The following is a 22,474-nucleotide window of genomic DNA, read 5'->3' on the forward strand; positions in this document are numbered from 1 at the left end:
GCGGCCACTTCGGAGAGGGGCGGCACGTCCAGCTGTTCGGCGACAATTCGGCAGACGGTCGCTCACTCCTGCTCGGAGCGAAGGACCTCCCACCGAATTGCCGCTGCAGATCGCGATCGCGGCTTTTTTGTTTGTTTGTTTTTGTTTTTGTTTGGCTGCTTGGGGTGGCCAAAACCCTGGAGCCGGCCCTGACTGTAGTAGCCATTTATAATACAGCTATCAGTGATGGCTTTCTACAAACTGAAGGAGAAATCACTGCATCAAATAACCATGTGAGACCACAACTTTCAGTTTTTAAATAACAGCTTAAATTCTTCAGAAATCCCCAGTGAGTTGCAAATATCACCTTGTCAGGCCAACTGCTGTATAGAGGTAGAGAGTAACTTTATTGTAATCTCTGCTAAGTACTAGCACCATCTAGTGCACACTGTGTGAAATATGAAACATGGTCAGAACTGCATTACTTTATCCGCTTTAAAATACTGTTTGAGGGAGTTAGTTAACTGAGAAGAGAAATAACATACATTTGGGTTGTCATAGCTTACCCTGGTTTATAAATTGTATATGCAGAATGGCAAGCGGTGAGCTCCTCAATGAAATCCATAAAATCCCCAAACCAGTAGCTGGCTTGCCGAGTCATCATCTAGTGGTTAGAACATACCATTATCAGATCCAGTATACTCCCCTCCCATTAAACCATTCAGCTAGCTCTGTTGGGTGGCACGTGGGTTCTGCCTCCTCTCATTCCCTCTCTGCCTCCTTACTCCTGCAGGGCAATACAGGTGCAGAATCCCTGATCTTGATCCTATGCCTGTGTCCAAGACTCAAATATTTTAAACTCACATTTCATACTAAGGCTCCCTGGCAGCGGGAGGTGCAGTGGCAATAGGAATCAGTATAGGATCGGTCTTTAGAAAATCAGAGGGAATTAACATTATAATCTATTGTTTTCTTCAGAGTAGGATCTTGCAGAAAATAATAATACATTTATCAGCAGTCACTGCTGTAGCCATAAGACAATGACTTCTAAACAATAACTGCAAATGGCACTTATTCCTGAGAGACATCCTATATTGTATCTTGGTGACCTCTGTGTAACCTATACTATTGTTCTCAGCTTCTGCTGTTGTTTTTCCCTGCTGCTGAGCTATCTACTAAGTGCTAAAGCGTCAAACCTGCATGTGTATATTCAGATATCTAAAGTTTCCTGTGCTCCCCTGTCTGTATCTATCCATTGTCTCTTGTGTTATACTTAGCCCCATCCCAAAGAGCTTAAAATCTGTCTTTTTGTTCTGTTTGTACAGCACCCAGCACAATGGGGACCTGGTCCACAAGTGAGGCTTCTAGGCACTATGGCAATATAAATATTAAATGATATATGTAAATGTGGGTAATACACACAGGAAATTTTGTAATTTCATAAATGTTTCTGCATGAGAACACTTTTTTTTTTAAATGGGGCAATGTGCAAGTACTTACACTCATGGAGTGCCCCTTCCCTTTTCTGTAATCTGCTGCAATGATATGCTTTGATCAGGCAGACATACACCAGATCTTCAGCTGGTATGAATGGATGAAGCTCTGGAGCATCATTAATGTGACATGTGTTTCCCCTGCTACTCTGAAAAGTTTGACTATAATGTAATGCCAATTTTTAGAAAGAGCTCCATAGGTGATCCTGGCACTTACAGATCAGTGCATCTAACTTCAGTACTGGGCAAACTGGTAGAAACTATAGTAAAGAACAGAATTATCATAGACTCACACTTTAAGGCCAGAAACTCACCCACGTCCTTCTATAATAGAACTATAACCTCTGGCTGAATTACTGAAGTCTTCAAATCATGATTTAAAGACTTCAAATTACAGAGATTCCACCATTTACTCTAGCTTAAACCAGCAAGTGACCCATGCCATGCTGCAGAGAAGTAAATAACCCCAATGGTCTCTGTCAATCTGAGCTGGGGGGAAATTCCTTCCTGACCCCAAATATGACAATCAGTTGAACCCTGAGCATGTCCACAAGACCCACCCCTAGACACCTGGGAAAGAATTCTCTAAACTCAGAGCCCTCAGAGCTTGGAGTTACTGTGGGTAGTTCTCTGAAAACTTCAGCTCAATGTGCAGTGGCAGTCAAAAAGATAACAATGTTAGGAACGGGAAAGGGATAGAAAACAAGACAAAAAATATGTCGCTATGTAAATCCATGGTGTTCCCACACTTTGAATACTGTGTCTTAATTGCCCGGTCTCAAAAAAGATATAGTGGAATTGTAAAAGATTCAGAGAAGGGCAACAAAGATGACCAAGGGTAAGGAATGGCTTTCAGGGCTGTTCAGCTTGGAAAAGAGATGACTAAGGGGGATATGATAGAGGTCTATAACATCATGAATGTGTGGGGAAAGCAAATAGAGAAGTGCTGTTCACCATTTCCTAACAATACAAAAACCAGGGGTCACCTGATGAAATTAATAGACAGCAGGTTGAATACAAACAAGAGGAAGTCCTGTTTCCATATAACACACAATTAACCTGTGGAACTCATTGCCATGGAACATTGTGAAGACCAAAAGTATAATTGGGTTAAAAAAGAACTAGATGACTGCTTAGAGGATAGGTCCATCAGTGGCTATTAGCAAAGATGGCCAGGGCTGAAACCCAATGCTTGGGGCGGGGCCCTAAATCTCTGACAGCCAGAAGCTAGGAGAGGATGACAGGGGTGGATCACTCCAACTGCCCTGTTATGTACACTCCTCCTGAAACTCTGGTACTGGTCACTGTTGGAGACAGGATATTGGGCTAGATGGACATGCTGGTCTGACCCAGCATGGCAGTTCTTAGTTCCTATAAAATACTGGCTAGTAAATGAGAAAATCCCGCACGTTGCTCTTCTGGCTCTAAAGAGGTCATCCATGGCAGTGTTTGTAAAGCCCTGGCACCAGCTCACTGGAACAGATGGGTCCATACTAGACTGAGACTGAAGCCAGAACCCTATATCTGAACAAGCCTGAAACTTGAGTGACTTCAGAGCAGGATCCAAACTTAATGGCTCAGTCCTAATCCAGACACAATGTGAAAGAAAAATATCCTGTGACACAGAACCTCATGGAGATGATCAGCAAATGAAGGAACTTGCTTACATTCAAAGGATCTTAAACATTTCATGTACACTAGGGCCAGGAAAATATATTTTCACCTCAATTGTAATTGTTCAAAAAGTTATTCCAAGTGAAAGCCTTACATGATGTGCAAAATGGGAACAGTCAGCTATAGAAGGTAATCATTGCATCTTTTCCCTTCTCTGTGTGGTATGAGTTATAGCAGCAGGACTTTTTGTTCTACAATATACATGCACTGTTCTGGTCTCTGCATGCTTCTGGCCTACATCAGGCACAGGGATTATTTGGTCCCATTTTGCAATGTGTGTAAGGTAGATTTTTGTATGAGTCCATAGTGGATCCTGCAGTTGGTGTGTTCAGGGTTGACGTGGAGCAAGTTGATCTCTAGGCTCTTACCAATATTAGGATACAGTACAGAATAGGTAGTGCAGGGTATCCAGACTATCATGGGGAGGTGGATGAAAGATGGTTCTCATGTCAGATGTATGTGTTGTTAGAAAGAGGTTGGTTTTTGGGGGGTGGCTCTGATTTGGGGAGAGGAGGGCAGAATTTATCAGACTGGGAGAGCTATTTAGGGCAGGAAGGCCATGCCAGGGATGATTCGTTGCTTTCTTATATTGCAGGCCACAGGAAGGGAACCCACTGTAAGATTTCTTTCCTTTCTTCCCTCCATGAGAAGAAGATCAAGAACTAAGGAATGAAGGTAGGTGAGCCTTCTGAAGGAGGGTAGTCCGCCTAGTGGCTCAGAGGGCTAGAAGATGTCTGAAGGAGAGAAGTGGAGGCGTGACTTGGGGTCTGCCTATGCTGAAACTGGACCAGAAAAGATAAGTAAAGCCAGACTGATGTTCCCACACAGGCAGCACTGGCTCTGGATCACATGCCAAGCATTGTCCAACTGGGCAAATGTGCAGCTGCTTGGCAGGGCATTCTGATCCCTGTAAAAATGTGGTTGTCAAATGCCTCATGATTTTTATGATGACTAGAAGAGATACAGTATATGGAATTTTGGAACTATCTGCTCTGAGAGGTGCTGAGATTCTAAGGGAAATTACTTGGGTATGTAGGAGTAATATTCAGAGTACATACGGTAATAAATATAAACATGGGCGATTTATCTTTTTGCTTATACCCACAGGACTGAACTCCACACAAAATTAGTGGTACGGAAGAAATGTTTTCCTATTGCAGATTTTCAGACTTTGGGGGGGAGGGATTTTTTTTATTTTTTTGGTGGGGGAAGTGGGGGCGTGGTGGTCTAATGAATAGGGCACTGGACTGTGGCTCAACAGACATAGGTTTGATTTCTGTCTCAACCACAGAGACCCTGTGTGACCTTGGCCAAGTCGTTTACTCTGTCTGTGTGCCTCAGTTCCTCACTGGGGTGTGATAAGGATAAATTAATTTATCCATGACTGCATGACATTCAGATACTTTGGTGACGAGGGCCATATTGGCATCTAGATAGATTCCTCTGGAACATAGTCATATGTGGTCATATTCCATGATTGATTTTCTTCAGCAGCAATGGATGGGCTCAATCTTTCCTGACTTCAGTGTCTATGTTTCCTTGCAATTTACTGGCATGTTTTTTGATTGTTTGTTTAGCTGGCTACTAAGAATAATTGCTGCATTCTGGGGTCTACCGATGAGCCACTGGTGTTGCTTTTATTTTGGGGACGTGAATCAAGATGGGTAGTGGCAGCAGAACTTACATCCACTGAATAGAGACACTAATAATATAAGGGTGACATAACTTTCAGATTAGACAATCAAAGGCAGTTGTTTTTATCTGATCTGCCATGAGAAAAAAAAATGACTTCCTTCAAAAACAAATTAAAATGATAGCTTTCCCAAGGAAGTTGCACACATTTGTTTGTGTAAGCTAGAGAGATGTTTTTGTGACTGAAAGTTCTTCTTAAATTTATATTAAGTGAATAGATTAAAATAAGGCAGTGGCATTTCTTAATGAAACAGTAGGTGTTATAGTACATAAGCAAGAGATCTTCAGGTTCCTGCATATCTGGATAATGTTGCCACAGGATTGTCATTTATTTGCTTCTTAATCCACTGGACAATGTGACTATTTATGTCACATAATAAGCTAATTCTGCAGATGGCTATAAATATTTTGTGCCCAATTCATGCAGTGATTATTGCTATTTGTCTGTAAAGAGAACTTCCCAGGGTAAAAGGACTTAGACACGGGACATATAGGGAGAGAATCAATGCCAGTGTGGCTGAGTTAAAGGTGCTGTCACTGTTCTGGCAACCGTATCTCACAACTTCTTTGGTTTTGTGTCTGAGTCTTAACTCTATCGTATAGTCATATGGACGTAGCAGTAGTATTTTAATACTGCAGACCTTTTATATGTTGTGCTCAAGCCATGCCATGACTTTCACTGGGGAATCTGCATTAACTGCCAGATTGCATGCTGATATCAGGAAATGAGTCTTCAGCTACTGGAAACGTGCTGCCAAATATAACATTCTTAAGTAAACATGGAAGCAGAGATGGTTGTTTACAGTCCACCTATTCACCGATCAGAATTGCTGTGCCATGTAGCTCCAGAACAACCGGGGAGTTCTGAGGTTAGAAGTACAAAGGAGATCAGCTAACTAAGGGTCTGAGGACTTGTCTACATTTACTGGGGGGTTGCTGCATCAGTGGTCGATTTAGCGGGTCTAGTGAAGACCCACTAAATCGCCCGCAGATTGCTCTCCCATCGACTCCTGTACTCCACTGGATCGAGAAGAGTAGGGGGAGTCGATGCGAGTCCTGTTGACATCGTGTAGTGTGGACCCCGTGGTAAGTAGGTCTAAGCTATGTCGATTTGAGTTATGCTATTCACATAATTCAAATTGCATAGCTTAGATCGAATTTCCCCTATAGTGTAGACCAGGCCTAACTGTGCTCCCATTGAAATCAGTGGGTGTAGGATCAGCCCCTCTGTGGCAGATGTTCCACTTCTGGAGGTTTCCTTTCTAACTTGGAACTGTGGTGCAATTTAAACTTAGGGACATACCCTAAGAGTTTTAGGATCATTTAGTTATGTCTACACTGGAATTAAAAACCCATGGCTGGCCCATGCCAGCTAATTTAGGCTTGCAGTGTAGCCCAGTGGGCCAGCTTACCTCTATTATATTCACTGCTTTGCCTTTAGTCCACTTTATTATATTCAGCAGTAATGCAAGGAACCTACAGTCTTGTGTCCTGTAAGTCATTGGCTTCAGCAGTTAGCATGAGGCTTGAGGCCTAAGAACTTTGGCATAGATAAATTTAGGTAACTCATAAGTTTTGGGTAAATGACATCAGCCAACCACAGAACATGAATTGATACCAGCTTCTGGAAGGTTTTGGATGGAACATCCGACTGCAAGAGTGGCATGGCAATGGATTGACGTATAGGATAATGGGGTAAAATAATAAATACACTAACCTATAGAACAGGGGTCGGCAACCTTTCAGAAGTCGTGTGCCGAGTCTTCATTTATTCACTCTAATTTAAGGTTTCGCGTGCCAGTAATACATTTTAACGTTTTTAGAAGGTCTCTTTCTATAAGTCTATAATATATAACTAAACTATTGTTGTATGTAAAGTAAATAAGATTTTTAAAATGTTTAAGAAGCTTCATTTAAAATTAAATTAAAATGCAGAGCCCCCCGGACCGGTGGCCAGGACCCGGGCAGTGTGAGTGCCACTGAAAATCAGCTCGCGTGCCGCCTTCGGCACGCGTGCCGTAGGTTGCCTACCCCTGCTATAGAAGAAGGACACCTTAACATTGATAAGAGGAGGAAATACAAATAAGGAAGAGAGGAGAAATCCCTATTGAATATGCATTAGACATGGTAACGTCAGTGTAACGTGTTACAAAAGTGGCATCCCAGGGCAGTAGGGGAGAGAGATGTAGCCCTTGGGAGGGGCCAGAATGGTGGCCACTGGGGAAGATGAAGAACGTGGTGGTGATGAGGAAGGTAAAGGCTAACATTTCAGGCTGTTCTGCAGGGGATGGTGAGAGTATGGATGTTCTGATGTACTTTCTGTATTCTCTCTATCTACCTTACTGAGTTAGTGTGTGTGTGACTTTGCTAAATGTATTAATAAATTATTTGTAAATATAAAACAGTTCCTATAGTGTGAGTGTACCCCTGTGCACATTGGGGTTCCCAACTACATACTAATTTTAATAATACTGGGCCTGATCTTGGGACAAGAAACTGTCAACCCTCAAAGTGATGACTGGGAATTTTTATTCATAATCTATAGATCAGACTACAGCAGGGCTCAGGGTGTGGGGCTGTTTAATTGCAATGTAGATGCCCGGCCTCTAGGACACTGTGAGGTGGAATGGTCCCAGGGCTCGAGCTGGAGCCCGAGGTGGAACGTCTACACTGCAATTAAACAACCCCGCAGCCAGAGCCCTGTGAGTCTGAGTTAGCCGGCATGGGCCAGCTGCGGGCGTCTAATTGCAGTGTAAGCACACCCTGAGTGTGAGGCTTTCAAAAGTGCTCAGCCTTGGCCTCATTCTGCTCCCATTGACTTGACTTAATATTTTCCTTTAAAGTGAATCTGAGTGCTTATGAAAGGTGCTGGATAGATAGAAATGGAGACTGAAGGATTCAATACAGAGACCACAGATAACACAAGCAGTGGTAGTGTATGGCCTTCCCCTATTCTACCCAGCCAACCTTTACAAAATATCTCAAACACCATTCTTTTTAAAAGTCTGTGCTTCAGTAAAGACTACTTGGGCCAAACTGGAGGGGTTTACTCAGTGTTTAACCGAGTTCTTACTCTGGGAAAACTCCCAGTCAAGTCCATGGAAGCTTGTCTGAGGAATGATTGAATAAAAACTAAGTAAATACCTCAGTATTTAGAATAATGGTAGCACAGAAACTGCATCAACAGTTCTCTGGAGGTATGCCTTCTAGGCAAGAGATGGTGATTCAGTTCCAGGGCCATTCAGTCCTTGGTCTGTCTGCTGAGACTGACAACAATGCTGTGCACTCAATGCTGTGCGCTCGCTCTCTCTCTCTCTCTCTCTCTCTATATATATATATATACACACACACACACACACACACATATATCTAATATTAAATCATTTTTACTGGCACGTAGCACTACTCACAGTGTACACGGGGGCAGATAGTTGGCTTGGTTGAGACTGATTTGTGCAGTTTCACTAATTCAAAACAGACCTAAATCTGACTGTTATGGCCATTCTGGGGATTCCTCCAGTGGCGAGGGGTATGACTTAGGGCAGAGGAAGTGGCTTGGACACTGCTGCATCCAGCTGATCCCTAGCTGCTCAACTGGCCTATTGAGACTATTGGCAACTAGTATAAGATTGAGCAGCCATTAGGTTACTCTGAGAACTGGGGCAGTGCCAGCCAGCCCTGATACCAAGGAGCTGGTTCAGTGCTACCTTTAGTTCCCCTCTAACCTGACATTCACCAAGCACAGGGCAGATGATATGGAGGATATGTATCATCACCTCATTTCACAACAGTCTGTGTCACATTTATTAACTATTGATTGTATTCGAGGTTGAATATTTCATGTAATCACAATTGTTTATCCTATTTTGGGGTATTGCAAAATGTCCATCAAACAAATTCCTTTTGACCTTTTATTTTAAAGTTCTGGCCTAAAATTGTTTCTGTTTACATCCTCTTCCCCATTCTTGTATGTACCTCTTCTGCCTTCTTAATATCATGTTTTCATGTGTTGTTTTTAAAATCGAGTATGTAAAATATGAAAAATTATTTTGGGGGCTAATGTCCCCCCTTTTTTTTTAATATAGTCATGATTTTAAAAAAAGCCTGTAACCAATCTCCAACACCGCTGCCCCCCCCCCCAAAAAACAACAACTTTAAAATAGGCTCTGTTTCACTTTCTGGGCCATGTCCTCTGAAGTTGTTGTTATATTTATGTAGCGTGTTAAGGGTCGATGGGCACAGTGTGAACCAAGAGGCTGCTGCTTGGGTTTTTTTTTTTTTTTTTTTATAGGATCTGATTTTTGTATGGAATTTGCATATAGAGATCCTTAAACCCTCAGTACTATATGACCTATACCACTGCTGTATCAGCTTTCGCTTAACATGTTGCTGAATTCTCCTATATCTGTTTAATGTCATGATAAAACATGATGCTTTTCTTTGTCTTTATTATCATGCATAGCCTGTTAGCTTAGTAATTATTAGTTGTTTTTTTAATATTCGTATGAATTGAAAGTAATACAATTAAATTGGCCAGTGCACAGCACTAGGATAGTAATATGTAGATAGATCCCATCAGTACTTCTGGGACAGCAATTTGGATGGCCCCAATACTCTTTGGAATCCTATTTGTGTTTGGAGCACACAACTTTTGGGAAAATTCCTTTCAGGATAAAACTTGGCAACCTTGGCTTCAATCTGAAAAAACTTTTGTTTCCAAAACTCTGGAAGGCTTTTTGATCTAGGATTGGAAAATAAATATGTTGTTTAACAGGTATTTTGTCGTCATACAACTCAAAAATGTTTTTTAGAAACTAAAAAATTACTAAATGCCTGTACTTACCAACGAATCATTTGCCTAATTAAAAGTATATAAATGAACCAACATAGCCCTGCTTTAAAAATGACATTGTTTTATGTGTAACACAATACCATAACACCTATGGAGCCAAAGCTTGCAGCCAAGGAAGTCAGTAAGAATTTTGACGGAGTTAGGACTGAAGTGTTTCAGCTGTAATGATCAATAGAGTTTCTACCTGTACCCTGGACAAGAGTTTGGAAAGGTGATATGAAGCTCTCTAAGTCAAGACTTAAATGAACAATAACCTTATTGGACTTCACAATACCCTATAAGCATCAGATTTTTTTCAGCTAAAACAGTAAGGTGATGGAATTGTAGCAGATAATGGTGTCTTTGATCCATGTTCCATGGGATTTACAGCGATATTATATCTTAAATATTCAGATTTTTAAAGTATTTCTTAAAGCCAGATCTGCAAAAACTTAAGTACACATTTAACTTTATGTGAGTAGGTCCATTGAAGTCAATGGGCCCAATCACATGCTTAAATATAAAAAAGTACGTAAGTCTTTGCAGAATTGGCATCTGTTTGGTAATACTCTAAGCATAGATATTTGCAAAATGGTCCGTGAAAATTAGATGTGATTGATAACGTGGCTCCTGCAATTATACAGTACTAGATGTACCACTATGCTGATTTAATAATATATATAATTTGATATATAGAGATATACCTCCATATCTCATAGAACTGGAAGGGAACCCGAAAGGTCATTGAGTCCAGCCCCCTGCCTTCACTAGCAGGACCAAGTACTGATTTTTTTGCCCCAGATCCCTAAGTGACCCCCTCAAGGATTGAACTCACAGCCCTGAGTTTAGCAGGTCGATGCTCAAACCACTGAGCTATCCATCCGCCCCGCATTCCTATCTTATCTGGATAGGTTCTCTTATGTCCACCCTATCACTTATATTCCTAATTCCTATTGAACATTAAACAAGCTGGTGCTCTTCTCACTCATTGTTTGGTTACTAAGGTCAAAGGAACATGAAGGGCTGCAGCAAAGCCAAATAATTTTGTCCATTTTGTTTTCAAAGCTTTGGAAGAACAAGCTGATGGAGTTCCTGGTGCCGCTATAGGAGATCAGGGGGTACAAATCTAAAGAATGGAGAAGAAGTTGGAGAAAATGAGCTCACAAGTTGTTGCTATGGGGCCTGACTCCATGATCTCAGTGGGTTTTCAATGAGTATTGAGCCTTACAACTGTCCACTGTATAAAGTAGTAATGTGCTATTGGAAATAACAAGATGGATTGCCTAAACTGAATGATTAAATATACTCAGTTCTAGATGTGGGGTTTTGGTTTCTTTCACCGTATAATCAATTGACAGAAAATATGGACAGGAAATTACGTCTGAAAGTGTGTGAGAAATGTTAGGATATTGTCTTACCTTAAGGATAGGGACTTACCTCATTCTTAAATTACCGTTAGCAAATGACAAGAAATTTAGGGTGAAATCCTAGTCCCACTGAAGTCAGTGTGAATTTTGCCATTAATTTCAATGAGGCCAAGATTTTACCTTTATTTGAGTCTAGATCATATTACCACTGAAGTTAACGGCAACACTCCCATTGACTTAAGGCAGGGAGGAGGAATCGGGGCTATAATTTTGAAATACATAAATATTATTAAATCTTGTTTAAAATAAAAGCAGCTTTAAAAAAAAAGCCAAATAGGAAGAACAGTGAGTTGAAAAAGCAGCTCAATGAGGCTGTGCAGCCTCTTCTGAATGTATAAAAATTTTAACTTTCTCTTGAAATAGTGTAGCTTAGCAACAGATTGTTTCAAGATGGTAAAAACCTAAAGAGTGAAATTTTCAACAGTGTGCAGCATTGGCCTAACCTGCTCTCACTGAAGTCAATGGGATTTTTTACCATGAATGAAGCAGTCAGGATAGTGCTGTCAGAGATTAGGACCTAATCCATTGCCCACTGAAGTCAGCCTGTTGGGATTCCCCCCTCGCTCCCCCATTGACTTCAGTTGGCTGTGCATCACAACCTTATTGATGGCCCCCATTTTTATAATTTTCTAAGTATGACAAGTGGCACTTCCCAGTGTCCTATGGCTATGTAATAAAACAGTCCTGAGTCTTTATCGTCATGCTAATACACAAGAAAATAAGAGATGTTCACCCATCACCTATTTGGGTGGATTCCTTGAACTTAATATATATGGTCTGTGCAAGCTGGTCTTGTAAAGACTCTGGCTGGTCCTCAGGAGAGCTGAGTTTGGTGCCCAGCTCTACTGCAGGCTCCCTGCATGACTGTAGGCTAATCACTTAGGCCCTAATTTTGCAAATTACAATGTTTGGGCTGACCTCTGCACTTGTGCAGGGCCCAAATGACAAGGTCTGCTCATATGTTGCATCTTGCAGGATCAGGGCCTAAATCTCTTGTGCCTCAGTTCCAAATCTATAAAATGGGTATAATAGATTCTTTCTCTATTAGATTGTAAGCTCTTTGGGTAGGGACTGTTTGTACAACACCTAACACAGTGGGGCCTGATCTCAATGGGGATCCCTAGGCACTACTGTAATAGAAATTATAAATAATAATAATTATCCATTTCAAAATAGGCTATCTCCATTGATATTTTTTCCCTATCTCTGTCTGTGTATTTATTTGCTTACTTGCCAAGCAAAGGGAATTGACTGGAGGTTTTGTCCTATATTCAGGTTTTAAAAGAGTACAGTATTCATGTTACTACCCAAACCAGAATCCACCTAACAATATTTTAAGCAGTGATCAGCAGGATGAAAGGGGGGAAAAAATCAGTGATTCACTGAAGTTTCACTGCCCGCAGCCTTCCCATCTGTCTTCATAGTTGTTTCCCTGACTTCTCTGCCTAGTAAGTGATATGCAGTTCTAGAAGCTCAGAAAAGCTGCCAGCAATTATTGCAGGAGCAAAAGCTCCATGTATAATGTCTTCTGGACAGTGGCTTCGTGGTTTTATAATGTCTTCCCATGCAAACCTGTTCAAGTTTTCCTTGCTGCAATGTTGAATTGCTCTTTAAGATGAGCTGTTTCAAAGCCATACATCCTTACACTATTGTGACATTCCCCAGGGTACAATCTGGACAGATGAACAGCTGTGTCCTCTCAATCCTCCAACTTGGGGTGCCTTTCACACTTCTTTGCTGTGAGAACACCCACTCCTGGCCTGTTCACACACTGCCTCTAGCATCAAAATCACTCCCAACTGAATTATATGAGTGCTTCTAGACAGCCACTTTTGAATTATATTGCAGAGTGACACCAGCAAATTCCAGTTCCAGACTTGTCCCCAGAAATATGTGTCTTGTACTGCCCAGCTCTTTTCTTCTGTGCAGTACAAGCTCATAGAAAGTTTCATAGAATCATAGAATATCAGGGTTGGAAGGGACCTCAGGAGGTCATTTAGTCCAAACCCCTGTTCAAAGCAGGACCAATCCCCAACTAAATCATCCCAGCCAGGGCTTTGTCAAACCTGACCTTAAAAACCTCTAAGGAAGGAGATTCCATCACCTCCCTAGGTAACCCATTCCAGTGCTTCACCACCCTCCTAGTGAAAAAGTTTTTCCTAATATCCAACCTAACCTCCCACACTGCAACTTGAGACCATTACTCCTTGTTCTGTCATTTGCTACCACTGAGAACAGTCTAGATCCATCCTCATTGGAACCCCCTTTCAGGTAGTTGAAAGCAGCTATCAAATCCCCCCTCATTCTTCTCTTCTGCAGACTAAACAATCCCAGTTCCCCCAGCCTCTCCTCATAAGTCATGTGCTCCAGCCCATTAATCATTTTTGTTGCCCTCCGCTGGATTCTTTCCAATTTTTCCATATCCTTCTTGTAGTGTGGGGCCCAAAACTGGACACAGTACTCCAGATGAGGCCTTACCAATGTCGAATAGAGGGGAATGATCACGTCCCTTGATCTGCTGGCAATGCCCCTACTTATACAGCCTAAAATGCCGTTAGCCTTCTTGGCAACAAGGGCACACTGTCGACTCATATCCAGCTTCTCATCCACTGTAACCCCTAGATCCTTTTCTGCAGAACTGCTGACTAGCCATTCGGTCCCTAGTCTGTAGCCGTGCATGGGATTCTTCCGTCCTAAGTGCAGGACTCTGCACTTGTCCTTGTTGAACCTCAACAGATTTCTTTTGGCCCAATCCTCTAATTTGTCTAGGTCCCTCTATATCCTATCCCTACCCTCCAGCATATCTACCACTCCTCCCAGTTTAGTGTCATCTGCAAACTTGCAAAGTTTGTCACTTCATTAATAGAAAATGATATGCACAAACCCTGTTATCTCAAATGGAGATTTCAAACACTTCAATCCAAACACACTGGTTTAGATAAAAACAATAAAACAAGTTTATTAACTACAGAAAGATAGATTGCTTGTAATCACTTAAAATGAGGCATAAAAGTCAGAATTGGTTACAAAGAAATAAAAGGTAAACTAATACCTAACTTATCAAGCTAAATTAATTCAAAGCAAAGGTTTTTCTCACCACCTGCTTTCACTAGCTGAACTCCTTCAGTCAGGATCCCTCCCCCAGTTCAGTGTTCCTTCAGGTGTCGGTGACGTAAGCAGAAAGAAAGGGAGGAGGGTTTTGGGGCTCCTCATTTCTTATAGTTCTCTTCATGGGCGGCGAATTCTATGGGCCCGTGGTGCCTGGGCACCAGGAATATTCCTGGTGCCCAGGCATAATGGGCCCGGCTCCAGCACTGGTCTCTCCCTCGGCCCCACCGTCTGCCCCCGGGTGCCCTCCCCCCACATCCCCCGGGCCATTTAAAACAGCCCAGGCCCCCCACTCACCATGGCAGCGCAGCGCAGCGGAGCTGAGCGGCTTCCTGCCTGCTCACTCCACGTGGCTGCCAGCCCCTCCCTGCAGCCCCTGTCCTGCCCCAAGCACCCCTGAAGCCAATAGGAAGCTGTGGGGGCAGTGCCTGGGGGTAGCAGCACATGGAGACACCCCAGCCCGCCCTGCCTAGGAGTCCCAGGTAAATGCAGCACCCCCAATCCCCTCCCAGAGCCAGCAACCCCCTTTTCCCACATGCCCCCTCCAGCCCCCAAACTCCCTCCCAGAGCCTACACTCCTCACCCCCTCCTGCACTCCCACCCCCTGCCCCAGCCCAGAGCCTGCACCCCAGACTCCTCCCCCACCCAAACTCCCTCCCAGAGCCCAACCCTCTCACCCATCCTGCACCCCAATCCCCTGCCCCAGCCCAGGGCCTGCATCCCAGACCTCCTGCCCCCACCCAAACTCCCTCCCCGAGCCTTAGGCAGGTGTGGGGCGGAGTATTAGGCGCGGGCTCTGGGAGTTCTGGGCACCACCAAAATTTCTACAAACCTGCCGCCCCGGTTCTCTTTTCCCTTTGAAGATCCTCTCCAGCTGGGGTTCAGGCAACAGCAAGTCTGTTTGCTAAGATGTAAATTTCTCACTCTCACACCAATCTTCCCAGTCAAAGAATGGCCGCTTACCCAGGTGTTTATTCAATTGATTTTGTTGACACCTGGCTGAGGTGTCAGTTTGCCTTTTGTCTTTGAGGGACTGGTTTGGGCTGCTTTTCTAAACTTGGAGCATGACTCAGCAATGTCATACTGTAAAATCTTAACTTTACATACAATGTTGCTACATGCATTTTACCAGGACAATAATGTTCAGTAGATTGAATTTTCAAATGATACCTCACAAGGCACATTTTGTACAAAATGTATCATAGTCTTGTAATAGTGGTGAACATAGGGCCACAACTGTTACTCTGTAACAAGAACAAAAAATCTTGCATTTCAGCATAGTTCACTTTTCTTAGCTTCCACTTGGTTTGTCTCCTATCATTGATTGGTACTTGATGGTAGTTACCTTTTAGGGATAAGCAAACCCAACCCAAACCAAACCTCTGATATTACCAGCCCAGAACTTAGGAGCATTCTAGGTCTAAACTTTGCAGCAAATGTCTATTACGTTTTAAATATGTAGACTGGAGTGGGACTAGGAGTTTGTGCATTGTCTCTACACCAGCTCCTTGGGCAAGCCACTGAACATATAATTCTGCAATTATCTTTCTGCTTCGTGTGTGAGCGTATGTGTGTGCTTGGAGGTCTTGAGAGCAGTGGTGGATTGAGGAAGTGCAACTCCAGTACAGCACTATATCAGAGAATGAAAGGGAATCCCTGGAGCAGCAGGAAGACAGTGTCTTTGTCTTCTGCACAGGTAGCCCTTTGCTGCACTGGATCCCAAGGGATTGGGAGATTATGGGAGACGAACCTGCCTATTCATCCCATAAGGAATTAATTACGCACCCTCCCTCCCTCCAGTGGAATGATCTAATGGTGAAATCCTAGTCCCATTGAAGTTTTGCCGTTGACTTAAATGGAATTAGGATTTCACCCTAAGAGAATAACCTCATTGACTTTTCATCCCCATTTGCCTCTTCCCTTGGGTCTTTCCGCAGAAAGTGGCAATCTGGCCCACTCTAAGAATTGCAAAGAGATGGGAGTGCAGAAAGAGGAAAACTATCTTTGGGTACAATAAATAGATAAAATCCAAAATATATCAAATAGTTTCAGTCACAATTACTAAATTTCAGGGGTAGGCCTCACTTAAAAATTTGTAAATGCTCCTGTTACACGTCAGGGCAAGATGTACCTTTTACCTCTGTCTCCCCACGGGCACCTTTCCAAATGAAAGGCCTAAACCCATACTATTTAGATTAAAATCCCACAATTCACCTTTACTCTTAGACTGGGTGACCAGGACACTGTACCCCTGTTTTATTAACTGTGTCCTCAGGTCCAGCTGGGTTTTGGCTCCTGTTATATACTTCACTCCAGGAGCCGGTGGCCAGTATGAAAGTGCAGTGATAGGGAACAGCTTTTTCAAAACAAAGAATTATTTATCCATAGGAACATAGCACAAAGAGAAGAAAGAAAAGTTAAAACAAAAGGCCTATATGAATACTATTTTACCTAAACCTTAGACTTTCTTTGCAAGGTGAAGTAGGCCCCCAGCACTGGGGCTCAGTGAGACAGACTGCACCCCTCCAGCTTTTGCCTCTTAGTCTGATCCCCAATGAGTGTCTCTTCCTTGAGTTCTCAGGCAGTCTTTTATTCATTTCAAAAGCCCTTTGTTTGTCCTGGGACCCCTGAACCTAGTCCATCTTGTTTATGCACCTTTGCAGTTGGGTTGGAGGAAGACTTTCAGCGACGGGTTCACTGAATAGTCCATCTGCGCACCATTAATTTGATTACTCATTGAATGGTTCCTGGTACAACTGGAGAGCTCCAGCTGGAATTAACCATATTTGACCGGGGATACATACAATAGTCATAAAAAATAATACAGATATCTCCCACATTCTTCACAGATCATCAACATTTCAGTCAATAAAGTGTCAACAACTACAAGTTATTAGTATTGAGTAAACTGCTAGCATCTGATAAATTCCATTTTATCTTTTGTAATTTTCACAGTTCAACCTTTGATCCTGCAGACACTTAAGCACCTGAATACCTTTATGCATCTGAGTATTGCCATTGAAGTCAAAGGGACTACTCACATTTGTAAAGTTACTCACTTATCGTCATTGCATGCACATAGCTGTCAGAATTTTTGCCAGTTCATCTTGCACTGAGCACTGCTCTGCATACAACAGTTGAATCATCAGTAAGGAATCAACTTAAACTAAACCAGCATAAGGCATTCTTGCAACAATTGAAGTGTCTGCACAAGGGGACTGCACCGATTAAACTAAATCAGTTTCTAAAGCAGATTTGTTAAATTGCTGCAACTTTTATATGTGGACAAGGCCTGAGATGACAAAAGATGAAATTTTAATTTTACTTGAAAAGATTAGTTTCTAGGAATAGGATTATACATTTGGATTTGATTTGTAGTTAGGATTTTGGCTTAGTTTATGTCTAAATATGGAATAGGTTTGAGATTTGGCTTTGATTTTTGTTTAAAGTATAGTTATATCCTGTAATTATATTTCCTAGATTGTGAAGGCTCCCGGCAAGGTCAATAAGGCAATTTTAACAACCAATCACTTAAGTATCTTATTTTTGTTTATCTTCAGCTTCCCCAGGGGCCCTCCAATAGTTATGTAGGCGAGAGGGATCCACTGTTTTATTAATTTTGATGGAATATATGGGCCAAATGTATTAATATAACCCAGTTATTGTTGCATTAGAGTTCAGGGTTTGGTATACAGAGACTTCCTCCTGATTAGTACCATGGCAAACACACCATTAGAAGTCTTTTAACCTTTTATTAAAGATACAGGAAAGAAGGAGGAAAAAGCTAAAACATTTCAAATGTAAAGTATAAATAAGGCTTTCATTTTAATAACATCCCTTTTTACCTTTCCCTTTATCTGGAAAGAGTTTTTAGAAAGAGCCCCCCCCCCCCCTTTGTCCGACAGTTTTTAGATATTATTAAAGATGCTACTAACTGTTCATTTAGGGGGAAAGTGTTAATAGAGATGGACTGGAGCTGTCATTGGTGGTGGTGTTAGTCTGATCCAATTTTCTAAAAGACAAAACAAGATGAACACACAAAAGAATGAGAGAAAAGAACAGCAAAGATAGAAAATGCAACTTCTTTCTTTGATGTTGACTCTGACTTGCAAACTCCCAGCTAGAAAAACACAGGCAGAACCCACATTAGCCATTCCGAGACCTAGCAAACTTACACCAGCATCGGGCTGTTTAGGGCATTGCATTTAGCTGTCTAGTTTTGGTCACGGGCTCACAGTAATGTTGCAAAATATATTATTTGGGCCAGCTAGGCCAGACTCTCATTAAGCAGAAGGCAAAAGGAGAGAGATAGGAAAGGAAAGACAAGAAATAAGGTGGGGAAGGAAATAGACATACAGGGCAGGGGTGTAAAGACTGAGTGGGATTGACAGTCTCACATCCCAGGCGATGATTGGGATTTAGCTGGAGCCAGTAGAGGTGGTGATTTTATTTGAGTGCCTCTTTCTGTCCCAGTCTGGTCAGGACATCTCTTGGGATTAGGACAAAGAAGGTACCAGGAGACACTGGAGGTGGCAGCCATGACGGTGAAGTTTATTCCAGTAGCCAGTTTTTCTCTCAGTACTGTTTTTTAGAGAAGTGATGGGAAGAATAGTCCATCCTCTCATTGTTTGTCCACCAATTAGGCCTAATGTCCAACACAACAATTTTGGTTCACAGATTTATGGTTCTACATTTTTCTTATTTACCAGGCATGATCTTAACACAGCCATTGAGTTGTATCAGTAGGCCTTTTTATGTGGACTAATTCAGTCTCTGTCTTGCTTTTGCACCTTTTCCCATCAACATTGGTGATTATAGGTTATTGTGATATCTTTTTAACTCAGTACTGTTAAGCTCACAGTTAAGGTAAATTTGTAGGCCCAATTATTACAACCCCACTTCCTTAATCAGAGAGGGGCTCGTGGGGGGATAGTTCAGTTTCTATCTCCTGCCACAGGGATCTAGTCCCATGGGGAAGCTAGTTGGGCCAGGGAAGCTTGCTTTAGGCTATTGTGATGAGCTAGGGGACAATAAGTAGACCACTGGACTGGCAGACCTCTGCTTTGATACGTGAGGCTAAGAGAATAGAAGCAGCTACTGAGCAGGGGCAAAAGATGTGGGAGCAGCACAGATTGGGAGCCACCACAGACTAGTAGTTGGAGGTGGGAATGATGCTGCTGAGTCTGACGAAGTCACGCTGAACACTAGAAAGACCGGTAGCACTGAAGGCCTCTTAATGAGATAGCTGGGAGGGAGGAAGAGGAGTAAGCAGTGGAACCTGATGCAATATCTCTGCTAGGCTTGGGGAGGAGAAGGGAAGCAAAGCTCTGGTGCTGGCATTGCTCTTGCACTTCAGGTTCTTCAGCTTTCTACCATTCTCCAACATGCATGTAGCAGTGAGGATTACTTCATGTGTGTCAGGGAAACTGTCCACAAAAGTCATTTATAACAAAGTACACAGCAAATTGTTCCTACACAAAATACTGCCGAGTAATAGTGAGATTTTGGCTGCATCTGGACTAGAACTGGAAAATTAGATCCCTTCTGCTTCTGGATTTGACCTTGAAACAAAATCCTAATAGCAGGTTGAAATCCAGGTATTCATGTGCTCTTCGGGGAATAGATTTAAGGTTAAGATTTCATACCTGGGTGCCTAAAGTTAGGTTCCTGAAATCCATATTAATCATCTAAATAAGTGAATTGAACTGGAACTGCTGAGTGATTACCAGTTATAAAGATCAGGCCAGTGATCCTGGTGCATCAATAAAGATTTAGGAGCCTAAATGTAGGTACTTATTTTTGAAACTCTTGGAGTCAAATTGTGTGAAGCATTTTTCATTACTGCATCAAATTTTTCACAAAAACACCTTTTATGATGATGGAAGTTTTCATATAGTCGCCAATCATTCTTATTGCTGTAAATATGGCAATAGTGCTTTGTGAAACTGACAAATAAATAAAAGTGCAATATTTTGTGAGTGGATGGAATTTTGCTGTTTGCTGGTAGAAATGGCAAAAAATCACCTTTGATCAAATGAGAAATTGCATTGCGCTAGCTTTATCATGTTCTGTTCCTGCTGCATTTTTCTTTATTCCCTCTTTTCCTTGTTTCAATAATCATGATTAACTTTTGCATTCAATTATATAATTTAGTGACATCTGTCTTCCATTTATTGTTAAACACAAGGAGCTGCAGGTTCTGAGCACCTCTGAAAATCAGGCTCCTAATGTTCTTCTGCATATTGTATTAGTGCCATGCAGTAACTATTTTTGTTATTTTGCTGGCTGGGAAAGATAGATAAATAAAAATTAGAAAACTCATGTGTACATTAGTTTTCTTGCAAAGTGAAATTTTGTAGTTCTGTACAGTTCTAATCATAAGAACGGCCCTACTGGGTCAGACTCATGGTCCATCTAGCCCAGTATTCTGTCTTCTGATAGTGGCCAATGCCAGGTGCTTCAGAGGGAATGAACAGAACATGCAATCGAGTGATCCATCCCCTGTCATCTACTCCCAGCTTCTGGCAAACAGAGGCTAGGGACACTCAGATAATGTTTTTGCATCCCTGTCTATCCTGGCTAATAGCCACTGATGGACATCCTCCATGAACTTATCTAGTTCTTTTTTTGAACCCTGTTATAGTTTTGGCCTTCACAAAATCACCTGGGAAAGAGTTCCAAGGGTTGACTGACAGTGCGTTGTGTGAAGAAGTACTTCCTTTTGTTTGTTTTAAGCCTGCTGACTATTAATTTCATTGGGTGACCCCTAGTTCTTGCTTTATGTGAAGAAGTAAATAACATTTACTTATTCTCTTTCTCCACACTATTCAAGAGTGTATAGACCTCTATCATATCCACCCTTAGTCGTCTCTTTTCCAAGCTGAAAAGTCCCAGTCTTTTTAATCGCGCCTCACATGGAAGCTGTTCCATACTTCTAATTATTTTTGTTGTCCTTCTCTGTACCTTTTCCAATTCCAATATAGCTTTTTTGAGATGGAGCAAGCAGATCTGCATGCAGTATTTAAGATGTGGGCGTACTATGCATTTATATAGAGGCATTATGATATTTTCTGTCTTATCTATGCCTTTCCTAATGATTCCTAAAAGTTAATCATGACCGCTCTAACTGGAATGGTTGGATCTATTTTCTCTGAATGATAACATCTCTAGCTAGTACTCAGGTGGAGCCTTTGTTCAGCACTAATAGATTAATATTAATCTCCTGCAACACCTATTTTTTTTCTCCTGTCGTTTTCCATTCAAGCATAGGATTAGGTTCAAACTTAACTTGTTCATTAGGTTTGCATTGTAATTGATTGCAGTCACATGCTGTAATGGCGACATTGATATCACCATTGTGAAACGAGCATAATAGACATGCAATGTTACTAATGACTAAATCAATTATTCCCTGCTTGCCTTTCTGCTTCAGTAACATGTCTTCCATCATCTTAAACATCCATCCTTTGTTAACTCTTGGGTATGACACACACTATCTATGAGGCTTTTATGGGGGCTTCCACAGCTCTTGTAATAATAGTTGATGGACTTGGGTCTGTAATGCACTCTTATCACAGTTACTTGAATGGATTAAATGATAAATCTTCCAGACCACAAGAATGCCTCATTTCTAAAACCCCAGCAGGAAGAAGTTTAATTTGTGTGGCAACAGTATGCAATAATTTCACTGAGTGATGATTATTCCATCTATCCATGTGATTATGGAACCTATGCCTGAAATCATAAGGTCCTGTGTATTGCAGTATCCCCTCTAAAAACCAGTCTAGAAATAGTGGGTGTCAGCCAGCTACTCATATCATTGGCAGAAATTAAAGCAAACCAACAGTCTTATACCACGTATGTGCTTCACTTTTTCAGCACCATCAATGTATTTTAAAGCTTTGGTTAGGAAAAAAGGGAAGTAGACAAGGTGACCATGCTTTTTCAGGATTGTTGCATTAAATAAGATGAACTCTCAAAAGCAGCATTGGATAGGGACTTTGGATACAATGTGGCAGGTAGCAGTGTAATTAGAGCAGCAAACTAGGATGTCATATGTGAGCAACTAAGAAAAACAATACCTTGGTGGTACGCTAGGAACCAAAAATAGTCCCTTTGAAAACAGACCTCAGTACAGAGACATTTTAGCTCTGTTTTGTAATCGCTTTCTGTTGCATTAGCTATTTCAAATTTCAAAGAATATAACTGTTTAGTATAATCACATTTTTAAAACTAGAATAGTTCTGTGCCTCAACAACAACAACAAAAAG

The 22,474-nt window shown here is 41.8% G+C and overlaps 1 protein-coding gene across 1 annotated transcript in view; it reads left to right on the forward strand.

Moving 5' to 3' along the window:
• The first annotated feature begins 7,045 nt into the window (after positions 1-7,045).
• EMCN (endomucin) overlaps positions 7,046-22,474 on the forward strand; it is a 150,596-nt gene continuing 135,167 nt past the window's right edge. Inside the window, 1 exon segment of the mRNA XM_065405167.1 lies at positions 7,046-7,091. Coding sequence (XP_065261239.1) covers positions 7,046-7,091 — 46 coding nt within the window.

Source organism: Emys orbicularis, chromosome 5 (genome assembly GCF_028017835.1).
Source record: "Emys orbicularis isolate rEmyOrb1 chromosome 5, rEmyOrb1.hap1, whole genome shotgun sequence".
Taxonomy (NCBI): Eukaryota; Metazoa; Chordata; order Testudines; family Emydidae; genus Emys; species Emys orbicularis.